The 18,420-nt window shown below is 48.8% G+C and overlaps 1 protein-coding gene across 1 annotated transcript in view; it reads left to right on the plus strand.

The window, feature by feature from the left end:
- The first annotated feature begins 5,484 nt into the window (after positions 1-5,484).
- Positions 5,485-18,420, plus strand: part of LOC133260819 (uncharacterized) — a 155,819-nt gene continuing 142,883 nt past the window's right edge. Inside the window, exons 1-3 of the mRNA XM_061439550.1 lie at positions 5,485-5,730; positions 6,163-6,367; positions 7,757-7,824. Coding sequence (XP_061295534.1) covers positions 5,485-5,730; positions 6,163-6,367; positions 7,757-7,824 — 519 coding nt within the window. The remainder of the gene's footprint in view (positions 5,731-6,162; positions 6,368-7,756; positions 7,825-18,420) is intronic.

Genomic DNA, 18,420 nt, shown 5'->3' on the forward strand with positions numbered 1-18,420 from the left:
CTTCTAAAGAATAAGGTATGGAAAGGGGGAAATAGTAAGTTTATCTTGGAGAAACCTGGCAGACACCACCTTGGTCAGGTGATCAAAGTTCCCATCACCAGTGATCACTTACATTGACATCACATATCTTTAATATCATGTAGCCAGAAGGACACTTATCCTCTGTGATATCTTCTCAAAAATCTACGACTCTGTTCTATACATCTGTCTCTTTTGCTGTCTCGCATACAGGGTTATCATTACCATCTTTCTAAATTCCATATATATGCATTAGTATACTGTATGGGTATCTTTCTTTCTGGCTTACTTCACTCTGTATGGCTCCAGTTTCATCCACCTCATTAGAACTGATTCAAATGTATTCTTTTTAATGGCTGAGTAATACTCCATTGTGTATATGTACCACAGCTCCCAGAGGGATGGTAAGGGGAGGGAGGAGGTAGGGAGGTTCAGGATGGGGAACACGTGTATACCTGTGGTGGATTCATGTTGATGTATGGCAAAACCAATACAATATTTTAAAGTAATTAACCTCAAATTAAAATAAATAAATTTATATTTTAAAAAATCTGATCAAATCAGATGGTTCTACATGGAGGGACTTCTTCCAGCCCAGACTAGTATGTTTTACAACCATCCATAGCATGAAAGAGAAAGAAAGATTAAGAAACTGTCTCAGATCAGAAGAGACCAATGACATGACAATTAAATGCAGTGGGATCCAATCCAGGACAGAAAAAGAACATGCGTAGAAAAATAGTTAATATGCAAATGAAATCTGCAAGTTAAGAATGCTCTGCCAATATTGATTTCTGAGTTTTGATGATTTCACTCAAGTAATATATAGCTTAGGGCTTCCCGGGTGGTGCTAATGGTAAAGATCTCCTTTAATGCAGGAGATCCAGGTTCGATCCCTAGGTTGGGAAGATCCCCTGGAGAAGGGAATGGCAATCCATGTCAGCATTCTTGCCTGGAGAATTCCATGGACAGAGCAGCCCGGTGAGCTACAGTCTATGGGATCGCAAAGAGTTGGACACGATTGAGCAACACCTTCACTTTCAATATATATCTTGGTTATATATTCCAGAGTCATACATACCTGAGAGAATTGGGTAAAAAGTACCAAAAAAAAAAAAAAAACCCTCACTTTGTAGTACCTTTGCAACTTTTCTGTAAATCTAAAAATATTCCAAAATGAAAAGTTTAAGATAAAAACAAACAGGTGTCTAAAACCCAAGCTGTTTCTTTCATGGGGATTCCCTTATAGCTTATAGTTCTCCTCAAAAGAGGGGCCCAGAAGAATGTTTGGGGAGAACTTATAGCTATTATTCTTACAAGGTAGATTTTCTCAAAATATAGATTGAAAGTGAAAGTGTTAGTTTCTCAGTTGTGTCCTACTCTTTGCAATCCCATGGACTGTAGCCAGCCAGGCTCCTCTGTCCATGGGATTCTCCAGGCAAGAATACTGGAATGGGTAGCCATGTCCTCCTCCAGAGGATCTTCCCACCCCAGGAAGATTTTCCCGCCTGAACCCAGGTCTCCAGCATTGCAGATGGATTCTTTATCATCTGAGCCACTAGGGAAGCCTGAATATAGATTATCTACACACACACACACACACACACACACACACACACACACATGCACGCACTCTTCAGGTTGCTAAACCTGGCTGCAAAGATACAGCAGTATTCTCTCTTCAGGCTGAGAGTCTGGGGTTGGTCTTAGTCACTGGTTAGGGGAGAATTGTGCCATGTTATTTTTTTCTTTCTTTCTTTATAGAGGCAACAATGTTGCAGCTGAGCATCTGTAGAAAGAAAATGACATCCCTTCCATTAAAAAAAGGAACAGTTAAAAATATGCATTGGTACATACTGCAATTATCATTCAGAATAAATGCAAGAACAGTGACATTAACTAATGAGAGCGCGGCAGCTGCCTGCTAATTGAAAGCGTCCTCAGCCACGTGCAGAGGTGTCCAATGCTAATTGTTCATTTAGTCTGTCTGTCTGATGTCGACAGGGAACCAACTGAGCAGGGACCAAGGATGCTATTTTTTTCAGCATAGCACAGAGTCACTTTGCCTTCAACAGGGTGTTTGCTGGAAATAGGGGGAATATTACCATATGATTGTGATCTCATTAACTTAATGTTTGCCTTTGATTCACTGAGATTTTCCAAAGGAAGAAGGGCTCGACAAAGACTGGTAGCAAAATGCTCATTAAGGAGGCTACTAAAATAAACTGAAAGCTAACCATATTCCCGACACCCCGGGTGCTCTACAATGCCCCTCATCCTCCAACCAAACTGCTCGGAAATAGTACTAGTCCCTTTTATAAACAGGGCTCAGGGCTGTGAAATGACTTGTCATGCTGAGAAGTGAGAGGCACGAACATCCATTCCCCAATCCCTCCTACTTCACTGCCCCAGAGCACTATGAGTCAGGCATCATGCTTGGCACCCAGATGCCAAGAGAATTGTTTTCATTATTTATGAATTTTTGCATACCCACTTCCTACAAAAGGAATTGAAATGCCTTGTGGAGATTCAATAAAACTGGATAGAAAACCAGTTGTACCCCAAAGTATCTGGTGTGTAGGTGGGTGCTGGAGATTTCGCTGAGCATCTAGTAGTCAAAGTTGCAAGACCCTCAATGTCCTTAAGGAAAAACTTAATAGGCCATAGGATGGGGGCGGGGGCAGGGGACAGCAACAGACGTGGTTAAGGCATGCATGAAAGTGAAAGTGAAAGTCATTCAGTCTGTTAGACTCTTTGCGACCCCCCACCAGGCTCCTCTGTCCTTGGGATTCTCCAGGCAAGAATATTGGAGTGGGTAGCCGTTCCCTTCTCCAGGGGATCTTCCCAAGCCAGGGATGGAGCCCAGGTGTTCTTCATTGCAGGCAGATTCTTTACCATATGAGCCACCAGGGAAGCCCCATTTTTAGAGTACATTTCATGCTTTGGGATGTTGTCTTAACCCTCTGCTGAGTGATGTGTCTCGGATTGGAGAGCCACAGACCAAGTGAAAAAAAAAATTTTTTTTCATTCTCCACAATGGCTTGCATACACTGCATTGCGTATGATTCCTTTGCTCATCTATAAATGATAATATCCACTTTAAGGAAATACTGTGACTGTATCAGACAACACGTGTCCACTGCTCAGTGAGTGCCTGGTGCATGTGAGGCTCAGCCACGGCAGTCAGGGGCTGGGTGTGTGCTTTGTGGAAGTGTATTGATTTGACTTAAACTGCATAAGATGGACAAAACTGCAAAGGGTTGTGTGGTAATGGGACCACATACTTCAGGGCCACCCACCTGAAGGAGAGGGAGAGGAGGAGATGGAAGAATGGATGGGGAGGCAAGTCAGAGAGGAGGGGAGGGGATAAGGAAGGAATAAGAAGCACGAAGAGAGAGAGGGGAGGAATGCGGGAAACTGGGGCAGGGTGGGGAATGAAGAGGTGTGTGGAAGAGGAGCAGTGAGGAAAGATGGGAAGAAGAGGCCAACCCAAAGGGACCGTGAGTCTGAACAGAAAGAATGGCCACTGCACCAGAGCACCAAGGGGAAGAGGGAAGCCCCACGCCTCACCTGGGCTTTTCCCAGGAGCGGGGGCCACTCCACCATCCTCTCGTCCGGGATCCTATACCCCTCCCCTGAGGACCATGAGAGCTTCTCTACAGGACATGGAAGTCATCCTTACCTCTGCTTCCCTGACCTCCTGGACAGGGCTCCAGCTCTGCACATGTTCATGGACTCAAAAAATGTTGGTGGGGACCATGGAGAGTGCATGAGAACGTAAGCCCTCCAGAGAGAAGCTGTAAGTCACCCAGGTCCCTTTTAAAGATGTTTGGGGCGGGGGTGGGTGGTCCTCTGCCAAGCGGATGGAGGGGAAGCTGGCAGGAGCAAGAAGATGCTGTAAAGGTTGATGCAGATGATGCCAGAGAGGCCCCCTGGTGGGTGTTGGGGCAGCGGGCAAGATACCAATTATAAGGAGGAGTTGGATGGTGGATTAGGAGGAAAGCAGGGAAAGTCAGAGGTGACCCTGGGCTTGCTGGTCTAGATAAATGGATGGAGGCGAATGGGGGGAGGTCTGAGAAAGAAGAATGAGAAGGTAGTTTGGGGGGTTGGCTCTTGGGAAGGACAGGTAAACTCAGTAGGGAAGTTGGATGTTTGGGTCCCCAGCAGGGATCAGAAAGTTTGTTCTGTAAATGGGCAAGTAGTGCAGTTTTCAGCTTTTTGGGTCATGCAGTCTCTTCTACAACTTCTTAGCTGTGCTGTTGTAGCTAGAAAGGGGCCCCAGCTACCACATAAAGCCATCAGCATGCCTGTGCCTCAGTAAAACTTTACCTACAAAGCAAGTAACAGGCTGGGTTTGGCTCATGTGCTACAGTTTGCCAGCCCCTGGTCAGAGCATCAGGGGTATGTCTGGACTGGATATAAATGGTCAGTGAAAGGTGATTTGAAGTCATGACTGTGGATGATGGTATGGGGTGACCCTAAGAGGGTGAAGAGAGAGCCTGGGCTAGACTTAGGGGCTCCTTCTCCCCAAAACATCTAGATTAGGTTTAATTAAATAACTGGATCCTATAGCCTTACCAAGTGGACACATAAAACTATTAACAAGGTGCCTCATCTGGAAATTCAGTCCACTCCCCTTTCAGGAGCAGCCGTGTCATACTTATAACACGTGTTTTGTGTGTGCATTTGTGCTCAGTTGCTTCTGGCTTGTCTGACTCTTCAACACCGCATGGACTGTAGCCCGCCAGGCTCCTCTGTCTATGGGATTCTCCAGGCAAGAATACTGGAGTGGGTTACCATGCCCTCCTCCAGGGGATCTTCCCGACCCAGGAAGCAAACCCACGTCTCCTGCATCTCCTGCATTGCAGGTGGATTCTTTACCCACTGAGCCACCTGGGAAGCCTGACCCACGCTGCATTTTGTCAACCGAGACTCCACAGATACAGGTACTGCTGCTGTTCCCGTCACATGCGTACATTTCAATATGCATGTGTGACGTTGTGGGCTTCCCTGGTGGCTCAGATGATAAAGAATCTGCCTTCAGTTCAACCCAGGGGTTGAACCTGGGTCAAGAAGATCCCCTGGAGGAGGAAATGGCAACCCGCTCCCATATTCTTGCCTGAAGAATCTCATGGACAGAGGAGCCTGGTGGGATACAGTATGTCTGTCCCAGAGCAGAAAGGCATCCACAGCCCATTTAATGGAAAAGCCCCATTAACTGCTTCTCAAGGAGGAAGATCACCCAAGACTGTGTCCTCCATGGGGGGAGAGAGGGGTTCAGAAGGTTCGTCCCTCATGTGGAACCCTAGTCACGAGGTCCTGCATCTCAGCTGCAGAGAGGCACCAGCTCTGACAACCCTTCAAGGGGGGAAAAAAACATTTGCAAAACCTATTAATGGGACCATACATATGTATACATTTTACACAAAGCCTGTTTATTTTAAAAAATCAATCTCTCTCCTACAGATGGCAAATTGCAAAAAGCCACGAGAACACAGCAGCACCCTGCCAGCGGTAATTGCGATCACTCGTCTCCGAGCGGCTGAGACCTGCTACGCGGGGACGCGCACCCAGGGCAGAGGGCCGCTGCTGCTGCACCAGAACAGCGGGGGCCTCACTGGGCACACCTTCTACTGGGTCTCAGGGGCAGGTTGTGCTGAGCAGGAGCACGGTCTGGGAGGGCCACACAGGATGAAGGGCACTCAAGTCCAGGTGAAGCCAGGAGTGCACGCTGGCCTGAAGGGCTGGAGTAAAGAATTAGAAAAATGGCAGGAAAACAGTGCCTGAAAAGTGAGGTGCACTGCCTCAGTTTCCCAGTCATGGAGAACAGCTGCGTTGGGAGAGTCCCACGTGGAAGCTGGTGGGAAGTGGATTTGCCACCTTCTGGGACATCTGTACGACCCACCTCACCCACATCAGCCACAGGGCTGACAGCCAGCTTACCTCTCTCAGAAGACGGTGCTGTCTAAAAATACTGGGCACGCACGTTTTTATTGCAAATTGCATCAGAGCATCAAAGCAGACACGACCGTCATTCTGATTCTCATTGTCAGCCTCAGCTTGGATCTCAGCTGCAGCTGGTGTGGACGTTTCTGGGGTCTTTGGCTCACTCTGTGCCAACAAGACCTGGTCCACACTTGGCAGGCACGCTGCTCCTGCAGGGACATGCTCCTGGCCTGTGGACAAGAGCAGTTCAGCCCTGGAGGGATGTGGGCCACTCTGAGCAGTAACCCCAGGAGAGCCAAGAGCCTCCTGCCCTCTATGCTGACCATTCCAGCCAGCATCCTGGATGTTTCACAGAAGGTTCTGGAGGAAGGGAGCCCCCACTGCCAGCAGCAGCAGCCTCATGGTCCTCCCTTAATGCTTCTCTTCTTCTCTGGTCCACCTGCCCTGCATTCTCACTCCTGCTTCTCAAGATCACCTTCCAAATAAACCAGGTAAATACAACCCCCTGTTCCAGCTTCTTCTGTTTTCAGGGGGTTCTTAGCAAGGACGTCTCTGGAAATGGTATCCTCTCACTAAAGATCCCAACTCTGGCTCAAAACTTAACTGAACTTTTGGTGACTCTCTCTATGCCCCAGACTTAACTGGAATAACCTTCGTGGTGAAAAAGATAGGTTGATAAACTTGACTGTGGAAACGCAACATATTCCTGGGGGATTCACATCTCTGGGAAATTAACAAACCATAGTCATCCCTTTACAAACTGGAACTCTCACAGGGGAAATTACAATACATACACCCTTACTTCTCTATATTTTCAACAGCGTTGGAGGTCAAGAGTATTGAGAGGAATACATTTACAATACCACAATGCTTGTAAAACTTACTGACATAAATGACAGTAAAGAGCTGGAGGTGTGGGCTGGCAGGGTCAGAGGGGAGATGTCTTCATAGCGGCACCTGGGAAGGCAATGGCACAGAGCTCACCCAGGCTTAGGGTCTGTTTCCCCTCAGCTTCAAGGACGGGGACAGGAGGAAAATGTGCATAAAGCACCTGAGGGCCCTGAGCTGAGATTGCTCCCTGGTGGGAGGGAGACAGGATCACAAAGACTAATCAATATGCAGTCAAGAGCCGGATACACAAAACAGAGGACAGGGGTCTGCCAGAAACATCATGTGCAGCATCAGTCAAAAGAGACTAGGTCAGGAATTCCCTGGCAGTCCAGTGGTTAGGACTCAGAGCTTTTACTGCCATGGCCTGGGTTCAACCCCTGGTCAGGGAACTAAGATCCCACATGCTGGCAAGCCACAATATGTGGCCAAAAACAAAAGAAAGTAGACTAGGCCGTGTAGTGTAACAAAGCCAACTCTTCGTGGCTTAAAACCACCGAGGTTTACTTCTCTTATACACTTGGCTGGACTGTAAGATCAAACCAGTCAATCCTAAAGGAAATCAATCCTGAATATTCTTTGGAAGGACTGAAGCTGAAGCCCCAATGCTTTGGCCACCTGATGGGAAGAGCTGACCCCTTGGAAAAGACCCTGATGCTGGGAAAGATGCAAGGTAACAGGAGAAGGGGACGACAGAGGGTGAGATGGTTAGATAGCATCACCGACTCCATGGACATGATTTTGAGCCAACTCCAGGAGGCAGTGGAGGACAGAGGAGCCTGGCGTGCTGTAGTCCATGGTGTCACAAAGACTGAGACACAGCTTAGCGAGTAAACAGCACCAGCTTACACTAGGTGTCCCTCAAGAGCTGGCTGGGGCTCTGCCCCGTGCTGTTCTCACTCAGGGACTAGGCAGGTAGAGCAGCCACTGTGCGAGTCACGGTCAGTGACTGACAGCGAGGAAGGGAACCTGGTGAGTTGCTCACTGGCCTGTAAAGCTTGCATCCGATGTAGCTTTGTCACGTCTTCTCACGCATCTCTGGCCAAGGCTGATCACACGGCCACACTGAAAGGAGTTAGGACTGCAGTCTTATCAGGGGGCAGCTGGAAGTTATTGGTACAGATTGTGAGCTGCTGCAAAACACATTATGAAGCCCTCCCCAAGACCTCAGAGATGGAGGCCCTGAACTGTTTGCGGGGCACCAGGGCAGTGGCACCCCACTCCAGTACTCTTACCTGGAAAATCCCATGGACGGAGGAGCCCGGTAAGCTGCAGTCCATGGGGTCCCTAAGAGTCGGACATGACTGAGCAACTTCCCTTTCACTTTTCCCTTTCATGCGTTGGAGAAGGAAATGGCAACCCACTCCAGTGTTCTTGCCTGGAGAATTCCAGGGACGGGGAGCCTGGTGGGCTGCCGTCTATGGGGTCACACAGAGTCGGACACGACTGAAGCGACTTAGCAGCAGCAGCAGCAGGGATGCCAAATGGATGTTATCAATATTTGTAAAGAAATTTTTTTGGTATTTTCAGGTATCATAAATATCATCAACATTTTGGTTACAAGTGATCTCATCCTTATTATCTTGCTAATATTTTATTACTATAATTATATACATACATGTGCATGTACTCAGTCCTGTCTGACTCTTGGGGACCCCATGGGCTATAGCTCCCCCCACCAGGCTCCTCTGTCCACGGAATTCTCGAGGCAAGAATACTGAAGTGGGTTGCCACTTCCTACTCCAGGGAATCTTCCTAAACCAGGGATTGAACCCACATCTCTTGCATCTCCTGCATTGGCAAGCAGATTCTTTACCACTAGAGCCACCTGAGAAGCTCCATAAGTATATATGTTATATATTTAAATACTTACCAATATTTGTTACATATATGTGGATATATAAACTACATGTATTTAAAATTTTCTTTTATTATTTAGTTTTTATATCAAAGCATTCATCTTTTTACTTGAGGACTTCAGGCACCCTAGGTTTTTTTATCTTCTTATAAAGCCCTATGTTCTATAATCACTTGTAAGACTCTCTATGACCCATTCTTTTGGTGTTTGGAAAGGACCACCATATTTTCCATCACTGAAATCTGATCCCATGATCCTAATATGGTAGACAATCACTTCTAAGGAGAAAAACAAAGACTAGAAGTGGTGGAGGGGCAAGAATCAAGAATGAAAGACCCAAAAAGGTCAGTATCACAATGGGGAGAGGGAAGAGGACAGAGGACACAGTGTAGTGAGGGGTCACCTGTCCCAGCACCCCCTGACCTGTCCCAGCACCCACATCTGTCCCAGGGTCCCCCACCTGTCCCAGGCCCCCCCACCTGTCCCAGGGTCCCCCACCTGTCCCAGGACCCCCCACCTGTCCCAGGCAGTCCCCACCTGTCCCAGCCCCTCCCCACCTGTCCCAGAGGCCCCCCACCTGTCCCAGGGGCCCCCCACCTGTCTCAGGGCCCCCCACCTGTCCCAGGCCCCCCCACCTGTCCCAGGCAGTCCCCACCTGTCCCAACCCCTCCCCACCTGTCCCAAGGCCCCCCACCTGTCCCAGGCCCCCCCACCTGTCCCAGGCAGTCCCCACCTGTCCCAACCCCTCCCCACCTGTCTCAGGGCCCCCCACCTGTCCCAGGAGCCCCCCACCTGTCTCAGGGCCCCCCACCTGTCCCAGGAGCCCCCCACCTGTCTCAGGGCCTCCCACCTGTCCCAGGAGCCCCCCACCTGTCTCAGGGCCCCCCACCTGTCCCAGGCCCCCCCACCTGTCCCAGGCAGTCCCCACCTGTCCCAACCCCTCCCCACCTGTCCCAGGGTCCCCCACCTGTCCCAGGCCCCACCACCTGTCCCAGGGTCCCCCACCTGTCCCAGGAGCCCCCACCTGTCCCAGGACCCCCACCTGTCCCAGGCCCCTCCACCTGTCCCAGGAGCCCCCACCTGTCCCAGGGTCCCCCACCTGTCCCAGGAGCCCCCCACCTGTCCCCACTCCCCTCACCTGTCCCAGGGCCTCCCCCTCACCGGGATGCGGGAAGAAGCTTGAAGAGCAAGGCCGCCTTTCGAGACCACGAAACTTCAGAATAGTCACTGGGACACGCAGATCTGTCTTTCGCTGCAACCTTAATCCTTCTCCTCCTGTTCACTGCAAACTCGGTGCTAACAGTTCAGGAGGGCCACTCTTCTGGACACATGGATGCCAGGACCAGAGAGGCCAGGGGGTTCTCTGGAGGGGGCACTGAGGCAGCACTGGGGGAAAGAGGGTCTCAGCTCCGTGATGCCTTGCTGGAATCCACCCGACACTCAACCCCCACCCCTCGCTGGGTCAGGTAGTCATTATCTCCCCCCCTTATCCTCTGTCTCTGCATCTGGACCACGGACATGACCACTCTCACAATCCACCCGCTGACACTTCAAGACCTAGTCAAGGGTTAGAGCAGGAAGGAACTTCATTGACAAAGAAGAAAAAGCTTTCTGTTTGTCTTTCTTTTGCTGTATTTGTCTCTCTCTGGTTCAGTTGTCATGGTTGTTTAGTTACTACGTCGTGTCCGACTCTTTGCGACCCTGTGGACTATAGCCTGCCAGGCTCCTCTGCCCATGGGATTTTCCAGGCAAGAATACTGGTGTGGGTTGCCATTTCTTCCTCCAAGAGACTGTCCCTACCAGGGGATCAAACCCTCAACTCCTGCTTGGAATGGGGGTTCATTACCACTGAGCCCCCAAGGAACCCCTTTCTGGTTTGATATCTGAATGTATATCTGGAAGAACCCAGGAGCAAGAAGCATCTGGAAAATGGATTTATTATGTTTTCTAGCTGATAACTACACTGACATGTTTAATTAGGGGGAAAATGGTTCCCCACTTTCTGAATGCCTTGTGCTCTGGGAAGAGAGGTACTAGGGCCTGGCTCAAACCCTGTTGGCTTTGCGTCTTAACTGTCTCTGTGTCTCTGAGGCTGTTTCCTCAGTTGTACAATGGAAAGCAAGGAGGTTAGCTCAGAGGCTGGCAAAGACCCTTTCTGGATCGATTTAAGTGATATCCTCTTACTGAACGCCATGACTTGGGTCTCATGTTATGTGAGTTCAGGGTTCTTTTAAAAACTATAACACCATATCCTCCCCGCCTAGTGGATGATTGATCCTTCCTTTCAAACACATAAAAGTCTTTCCTCGGACTTCCCTGCTGCTTCAGTGGTTAAGAATCCCCCTGCCAATGCAGGGTACCTAGGTACCCTTGATCCTGGAAGATCCCACATGCCATGGGGCAACTAAGCCTGTGTACCCCCTCGATGAAGCCCAAGTACCTAGAGCTCATGCTGTGCAGCAAGAGAAGCCACAGAAGCAAGAAGCTCCCTCACTGCAATGAAGACCCAGCACAGTCAAAAATAAATACAATTAAAATACACAAAATTTTTCCCTCTTATGCTTTCATGTGATTTCCCAGAATTTGAGATACAAAGTAAACATTCCTTGAAAAAATCTGATGATGGTTTGCAAATGAGAAACCATTCTGGGCTTAAGCATTCTTAACTCTTACCAACCTTACGCAGATATTTTAATTCACTTAGAATAGCAACTGGCTTTTTTTTTTTCCTGAAGCCTTGCTATACACCAGGCATTGTTCTAACAGGCTGCATGTTCTAAATGCCCTCTTATTGGATCCTGATGATAACTTGGTGAATCGGTGCTATTATCTCGTCCCATTTTACAGATGAGTTAACTGAGGCCATGCCCCTAAGGAGGGATGGAGGAGGACTTGTATCTGGCTTGAAAGCCTGTGCTCTTCCTGTGGGACTATATCACACATCCTTGTTTTTTGCTTATTTTTCCACCCACCTGCTCACTTCCCAGAAGATGCCCTCTGCTCTGCTTTTTCCCTTCTCCTAAATGCCAACCACCGTTTCTCTTCTCAGAATTACATAGTGCAGTGTGCTTATTTCAAGCTGCCTACTATCTTTGTACAACTGCAGTCTTCCATTATCCCTGAAAACAAAAGCTGGAGAATAGGTAGGAAAGTATGTAGCCTTCCTAACATGTATGTGTGTGAGGGGGGTGTCAGAGGCCCCAAAGAGACCAACAGTCCTGCCAACAATAGAGGTGATTGGAGTTGGGGTCTCCCCTAGGCTCCTTCCTCATCTTTACCCATGTGTGTGTGTGCTCAGTCACTCCGTCATGTCTGACTCTTTGCAACTCCCTGGACTGCGGCCCGCAGCCTTCTGTCTCCATGGAATTTTCCAGGCAAGAATACTGGAGCAAGTTGCCATTTCCTTCTCCAGGGGATCTTCCCAACTCAAGGATCAAACCTGCATCTCCTGTGTCTCCTGCATTGACAAGTGTATTCTTTACCACTGCGCCACCCGGAAAACCCTCTTTATCCCATAGGCCCCAGCATTTCCCAAGCAGCAGCCCTGCTCTACTACAAGAAACAATATTCTACTCCAGCAGCTTGTTTCTAATTTCACCTTCTTGGAGTTTTCATTCCAGCAGTAAATCTTCTCAACCGGCTATTGCTACAGAAGCATTTTCAAAGAAGAAATGAAAATCGTGATCACCAGGCTGAGGAAATAAATGCATTTTATACGGTTACAGAAATGAGGAGAACCAAATCATTCCCACCCAGAAAATATGCTCCTGTGGCTCCTGTTCCAGCCTTCTGCGTGCCCCTGACTTGTCGACCAAGGTCAGGGGAGGGGGCTGCATGCAGTGCCTCCCCCACCCCCTCTCCGGAAGGAGCACCCTCCCAGGCTGCACTTCCCCTTCCATCAGGTGACGATCATAACATCTGACCCGCGGGCGGTCATGACCATTAAACCCACACGCATGTGAAGTCTACCAGAGAGCCTGGAGCCCCGGAGTGGGGCCAGGAGTGATAGCTGAATTCAAATCAAGATGGATCTTGAGAATGAGTGTGTGTGTTTAATGAACAGGAACAGGGCACATTCTGGGTACCTTGTGATGGTTTGCATGCAGCCCATGAAGAAAAAAATCCATCCCCCAGAGTTTATAAAATACAAAAAGACACATATGCATAGACCTAGTCCTAACTCAGACCCAGGCTGAGTTGTCCTGTTACTGCAGACACAACCAGAGTAGCTCCTGCCATATTGTTGGATCCCTGGGAGACCCCGAGAGAAGCAGAAAGGACTGGCCTGAAGGGCTGAGAGGCTGTGGAGGCTCAAATGGCAGAAAGCAGAATACCAATGACACCAACTCACAGTGATGCAATGACAATTCCTGTATATAGAGAGCCTCCCACGTGCCAGAGACTGTGTACATATTAGCTCCACGTGACACAATAACCGTTACGTTTCCACTGCAGAGATGAAGAAGCTGAGCCCTTTTGCCAACAACTGGAAAACTAGTCGATCCAGTGTCCCTGCAGTTCACTTCAGGTGGGGACCATCGGTGCCCTTTCCCAGGTGTCACTGGTCCGTGGTCACACCAGAGCAAGCTAGTGATGGCATGTGGTCCCCACATTAGGTCACGCCACCTCCAGCCCCTGCTGTGTCAGTTACTCCTCATCAGCACACTTAGCCCACGGTGTAGTTCCAGGGTCCAAACACGTGCCACAGGCATACCTTCTGCAGCCCAGGGGTGTGGTGGCAGAAACCTGCCACCGGAAGTCAACCAAGATGCTGACACCTATCCAAGAGCCCTCTCTATATATCAACCGTTGGGAGTCCTGGTGCTGCTGCAGGAAGAGGAAGTAACAGAGATACATGCAAGAGGCCCTAAGGATGTAGAGGGAAGAGCCAGCACCACGGAGACCAACGGGAGGGATGCAGAGATCAAATCAAGATTGACCTTGAACCGCATGGATGGGAATACAGCCTCTACATCTTCCTCAAGGAGGAGCCCATGAACTACATGAAGCAAGACCTGGCAGAATCAGACTGTGGTCTGGAAGGAGCTCTCTGCTGGCTTTCTGGAGGATGGATGCGCTGGAGGGACAGAGTTGGGTTTGCATGGGAAGGACCGGGGCCACAGTCTGCAGGAGGCAAAATTTAATGATGGGGAAGGAAGGGCTTAATGATGCCTGTCACCAACATGTCACCCAGTGCACTGACATGTATTTGTTGTTCAGTCACTAAGTTGTGTCCAGCTCTTTGCAACCCTATGGATTGTAGCCCACCAGGCTCCTCTGTCCATGGGGGTTCTCCAGGCAAGAATACTGGAGTGGGTTGCCATGCCCTCCTCCACAGGATATTACCAACCCAGGGATCAAAACCGAGCCTCTCCTACATTGACATGCAGGTTCTTTACTACTAGCACTGCCTGGGAAGCCTAGAGGTAGTATATCTTTTATTAAATATATTTCTAGAAAGAAAGAAAAGTGAAGTCGCTCAGTTGTGTCCGACTCTTTGCGACCCCATGGACTGTAACCCACCAGGCTCTTCCATCCATGGGATTCTCCAGGCAAGAATACTGGAGTGGGTTGCCATTTCCTTCTCCAGGAGATCTTCCGGACCCAGGGATCGAACCCAGGTCTCCCGCATTGCAGGCAGGGGCTTTAACCTCTGAGCCACCATTTCTAAGTGTTTTACAATTTGGTAAATTAGCATGCTTTTAAAATTTCATTTTAGGGGGTTTGATTTAGAAATATAGTTGATTTAAACTTAAAAAGAATTTCATAGTATCAAATTTATTGAAGAGTTGCAAGGATCACACAAAGAACTCTTTATCCTGATTCACCAATTCTTTACATTTCTCCCTATATATTTTATGACTTTTTTTCTAAATTGTTTGAAAATAAATTGGAGATAACTTTGCTGAATGCGTGTGTTTTAAGCCATTAAGTCTGCAGTAATTTTTACAGCAGCCATTGGAAACTATTAAACACCCCCTGCCCCCTATCTTTGCTGCCTGCAGGTCAGCCTCAGGAAAAGCCTCAGAGTCCTGTCCTTGCTCCCCTCAATCTTTGCTGGGACATAGTCAATGAGAACTAAGGGAGGGGCTTCTCTGGGGGTCCCTGGTTAAGACACTGAGTTGCCAATGCAGGGGACATGGGTTTGATTCCTGGTAAGGGAACTAAGATCCCACATGCATGGCCAAAAGAGTTAAAAAGAAGAAGAAGAAGAACTAAGGGAAAAAAGGGGGAAAGAAACAGTCTGACTTACAAGGGCCAAAGATCTGCTCCCACCAGGACCACCTAGCTTCTGTCTCAACCATGACCTCCACATCATGACATCCTTGCAGGCTCTGAACAACTTGATTGACACAAAGACAAATTCAGGAAAATTTTTTAATATTTACAGGCTGTATTTTTAAAATTCCAGATGTAAAGAACTCCCCTGGGCCCCAGAGGACAACATCTGTTGGTACAGCAGAGATAACTATTAGCACTGATAATGCCCGTGGGAAAAATGGCCCTTTCAGCCTCTGAATTAACATTTGGAATATTCGAGAAGTAGTAACAGAGGTGCAGTCCTCTTTCCTTCAGTTCCTTTCTTTTATCCTTTTCAAGTTTCAATCTTCAAAACACTCAAGGTCAGTACTGAAATCCCCACTTTACAGATGGAAGCAGTGAAGAGTTTTCAAGATCACAAAGGGAGTCAGTGGCATAGATCTGACTAAACGAGCATGTTCTATGAACCACAGCATTGTCTGAGGACCTTGTGTGTGCTGGGCAGGGTGTTGGTCCTGGCGGGGGCACAGACATGAAGCTATGTGGATGCACCAGGCACAGAGAGGGTCTCTCCCAGGTCCTTCGGTACCATTCCCCTTCTGTGTCCTGGGTTGGCTGAACCATACAGTTCTCAGCAGCTCCCAGTGTTAGTTGCTTAGTCATGTCTGATTCTTTGCAACCCTGTGGACTGTAGCCCACCAGACTCCTCTGTCCATGGGATTCTCCAGGCAAGAATACCGGAGTGGGTTGCCATTCCCTTCTTCAGGTGATCTTCCCGACCGTGGGATTGAACCTGGGTCTCCTGCATTGCAGGTGGATTCTTTACCACCTGAGCCACCAGGGAAGCTCCAAAGGAATCAGTTTTCCCCTCAAAGTTGACCACCCTTGAGAGCATCCCCAGGGTCCCCTGAACCCTCCTCTGTCTTCCTTGGGTCACAGTGACTATAAGAAGTGGGGATCTCTACCCCAAGACTTCGGGGGGTCTCCTGAGGAATCCACTTCCACCCACCACATCCATCTACTTTGTGTAAAATCATAGGTTATACTTTATTTAGATAACAGGGGTCCATTTGCAAAGGTGGGGCTGGGTACAAGGAGTGGATTACATTACCCTCTTTTTGTAATTGCACGTATCTTCAGATACAAGAAAGGAAAGTCAGAGCAAGGCAAGTCAGTCCTTCTTCCCTGGGAGTTCTTTCCAGAGGCCCATCCCTCCCTGCGGTGACAGACAGGTGACACCTGACCCTTGACCTCCATTGGTGACCTTGTTCCCCACAGGCCTGAGAGCAAAGCTCCCATAGTGTGACATCATCACCAGAGCATTTGGAAAACAGAAATGCGAAGAGCAAAGGGAAGGGCTTGCCCTAAGTCTTCATAGTGGAAACAGGATGTGAAACAGACATCCTGAAATAGAAGCTTCTATTTCCCTGTCCCTCAAAAGAGAACTAACTGGCCCCAAATGATTGTGTGGGTGTTGAGAAATCCTGCTCTTCTCTGCATGTATTGCAGAGGAGAAGGAGAATGAATGTGTGGAGGGCAGCGATGGCCACTGGCCAGCCCTCAGTGATTGGGCAAATTTATCTCCCCGCCCACAGAGGAAGTGGACCACCTCCACCAGACCCAGACTGAGAGACCTGGGATGTGCTCATGCCTTCCATTTAATGACCAAAGTGCCATGAGCCACGGGTTTTCACTTGTCCCTGGTAAGTAGGTGCCATCCGCTGTGTGAAGCCACAGTCCAGAGGCTGGGCCTGTGCACTCCCAACCCCACCCTCGGCTCCACCCTGGACAGAAGCACAGGGTCTGTGTCTCCCCACCCCGCACCATCTAGCGGTCTGGCTGCAAGCTGATTTGGCCCCAGCCTCTCCACACCCTGAGCCATCCAGCCCTGCCTTACAGAAGAGTCATACTCTGAGTGCTCAAGTCGCCTGGGATAATAAGACCTCCCTTTTCAAATGTCCTTGCTCTTCCTTATCCCCTTTCATTGATAAGGACAGAGTGCCTCGTCCTTCCCTCTCTGCTCCCAGAGCATTGGCCCAAGTCTCGTTTAAAGTACTCCCTGAACTGGGAGATCAGGGTTGACATATATACACTGCTATGCATAATAGAGAACTAACGAGAAGCAACTGTATAGAGCAGGGAAGTCTACTCAGTGCTCTGTGGTGGTGTAAACAGGAAGGAAATCCAAAAAAAGAGGGGTTACATATATCTTCAGAGTCCCTCGGACTGCAAGGAGATCCAACCAGTCCATCCTAAAGGAAATCAGTCCTGAATATTCATTGGAGGGACTGATGCTGAGGCTGAAACTCCAATACTTTGGCCACCTAATGCAAAGAACTGGTTCATTTGAGAAGACCCTGATGCTGGGGAAGATTGAAGGTGGGAAGAGAAGGGGATGACAGAGGATGAGATGGTTGGATGGCATCACCGACTCAATGGGCATGAGTTTGAGTAAACTCTGGGAGTTGGTGATGGACAGGGAGGCCTGGCGTGCTGCAGTCCAGGGGATCACAAAGAGTTGGACATGACTGAACGACTGAACTGAACTGAGCATATATATATATACGTAGAGCTGATTCACTTTTGCTGTACACTAGAAACTAACACAGCAATGTAAAGCAACTGTACTCCAATAAAAATTAATAAAAAAATTTTAAAAAAAGTAAAGTACTCCCTCTATGCCTGGCAAAATTACCTGCTTGTCTTTACCTGCAGCAGTGCTTCTCAGCTGGGAGCAATTGCGCCCCCCACAGCTGACACCGGGCATTGCCTGGGGGGCATTTGATAGTCACAGCTGGGAGTAAAGGGTGGAAGTCAGAGATGCTGCTGAACACCTGAGTGTTCAAGACAGCCCTGTCCCCCAACAGAGAACTAACTGGCCCCAAATGATTGTGTGGGTGTTGAGAAATCCTGCTCTTCTCTGCATGTATTGCTTGAGGGTAGAAACTTGAACTTACTCCTTTTTAAATTCCCCAGTGCTAGCTCAGACGCTGGCACAAGAGTCAGAATGCAATATACTTGGCAGTTGGTAAATAAATGTATGTGGTAATGAGTTCTTGCCTTCCTGAAACCTGTGTTGGATCGTCACCTTCATTCAAGCACATCCTGTGGCCCACAGGTCTGTATGTAAACATATCTGTACTCACGCGCAAGGACATAAGAGCACACATCCAAAGACAGGCATCCACAGGTGTGAATGCACAAATACTCATGCACACACGCGCACACACACACCCGTCCCAGAGTCCACAGACCTCCCTCACTCCTGACCTGATCCCCCAGACCCCCCACTCATCTGAGGAGCAGGAGCCTCTTTGGTCTGCTACTATCAGAATGACCTGGGTGCCAGCACTGGGGCAAAGGCACTGAATTCTCTCCATAGTTAATTTCACTAGATGAATTTTCTTCATGTGGCTCCATTATTAAAGAAGCAATGGACCCAAAAGGAA

The sequence above is a fragment of the Bos javanicus genome, chromosome 14 (genome assembly GCF_032452875.1).
Source record: "Bos javanicus breed banteng chromosome 14, ARS-OSU_banteng_1.0, whole genome shotgun sequence".
Lineage (NCBI taxonomy): Eukaryota > Metazoa > Chordata > Mammalia > Artiodactyla > Bovidae > Bos > Bos javanicus.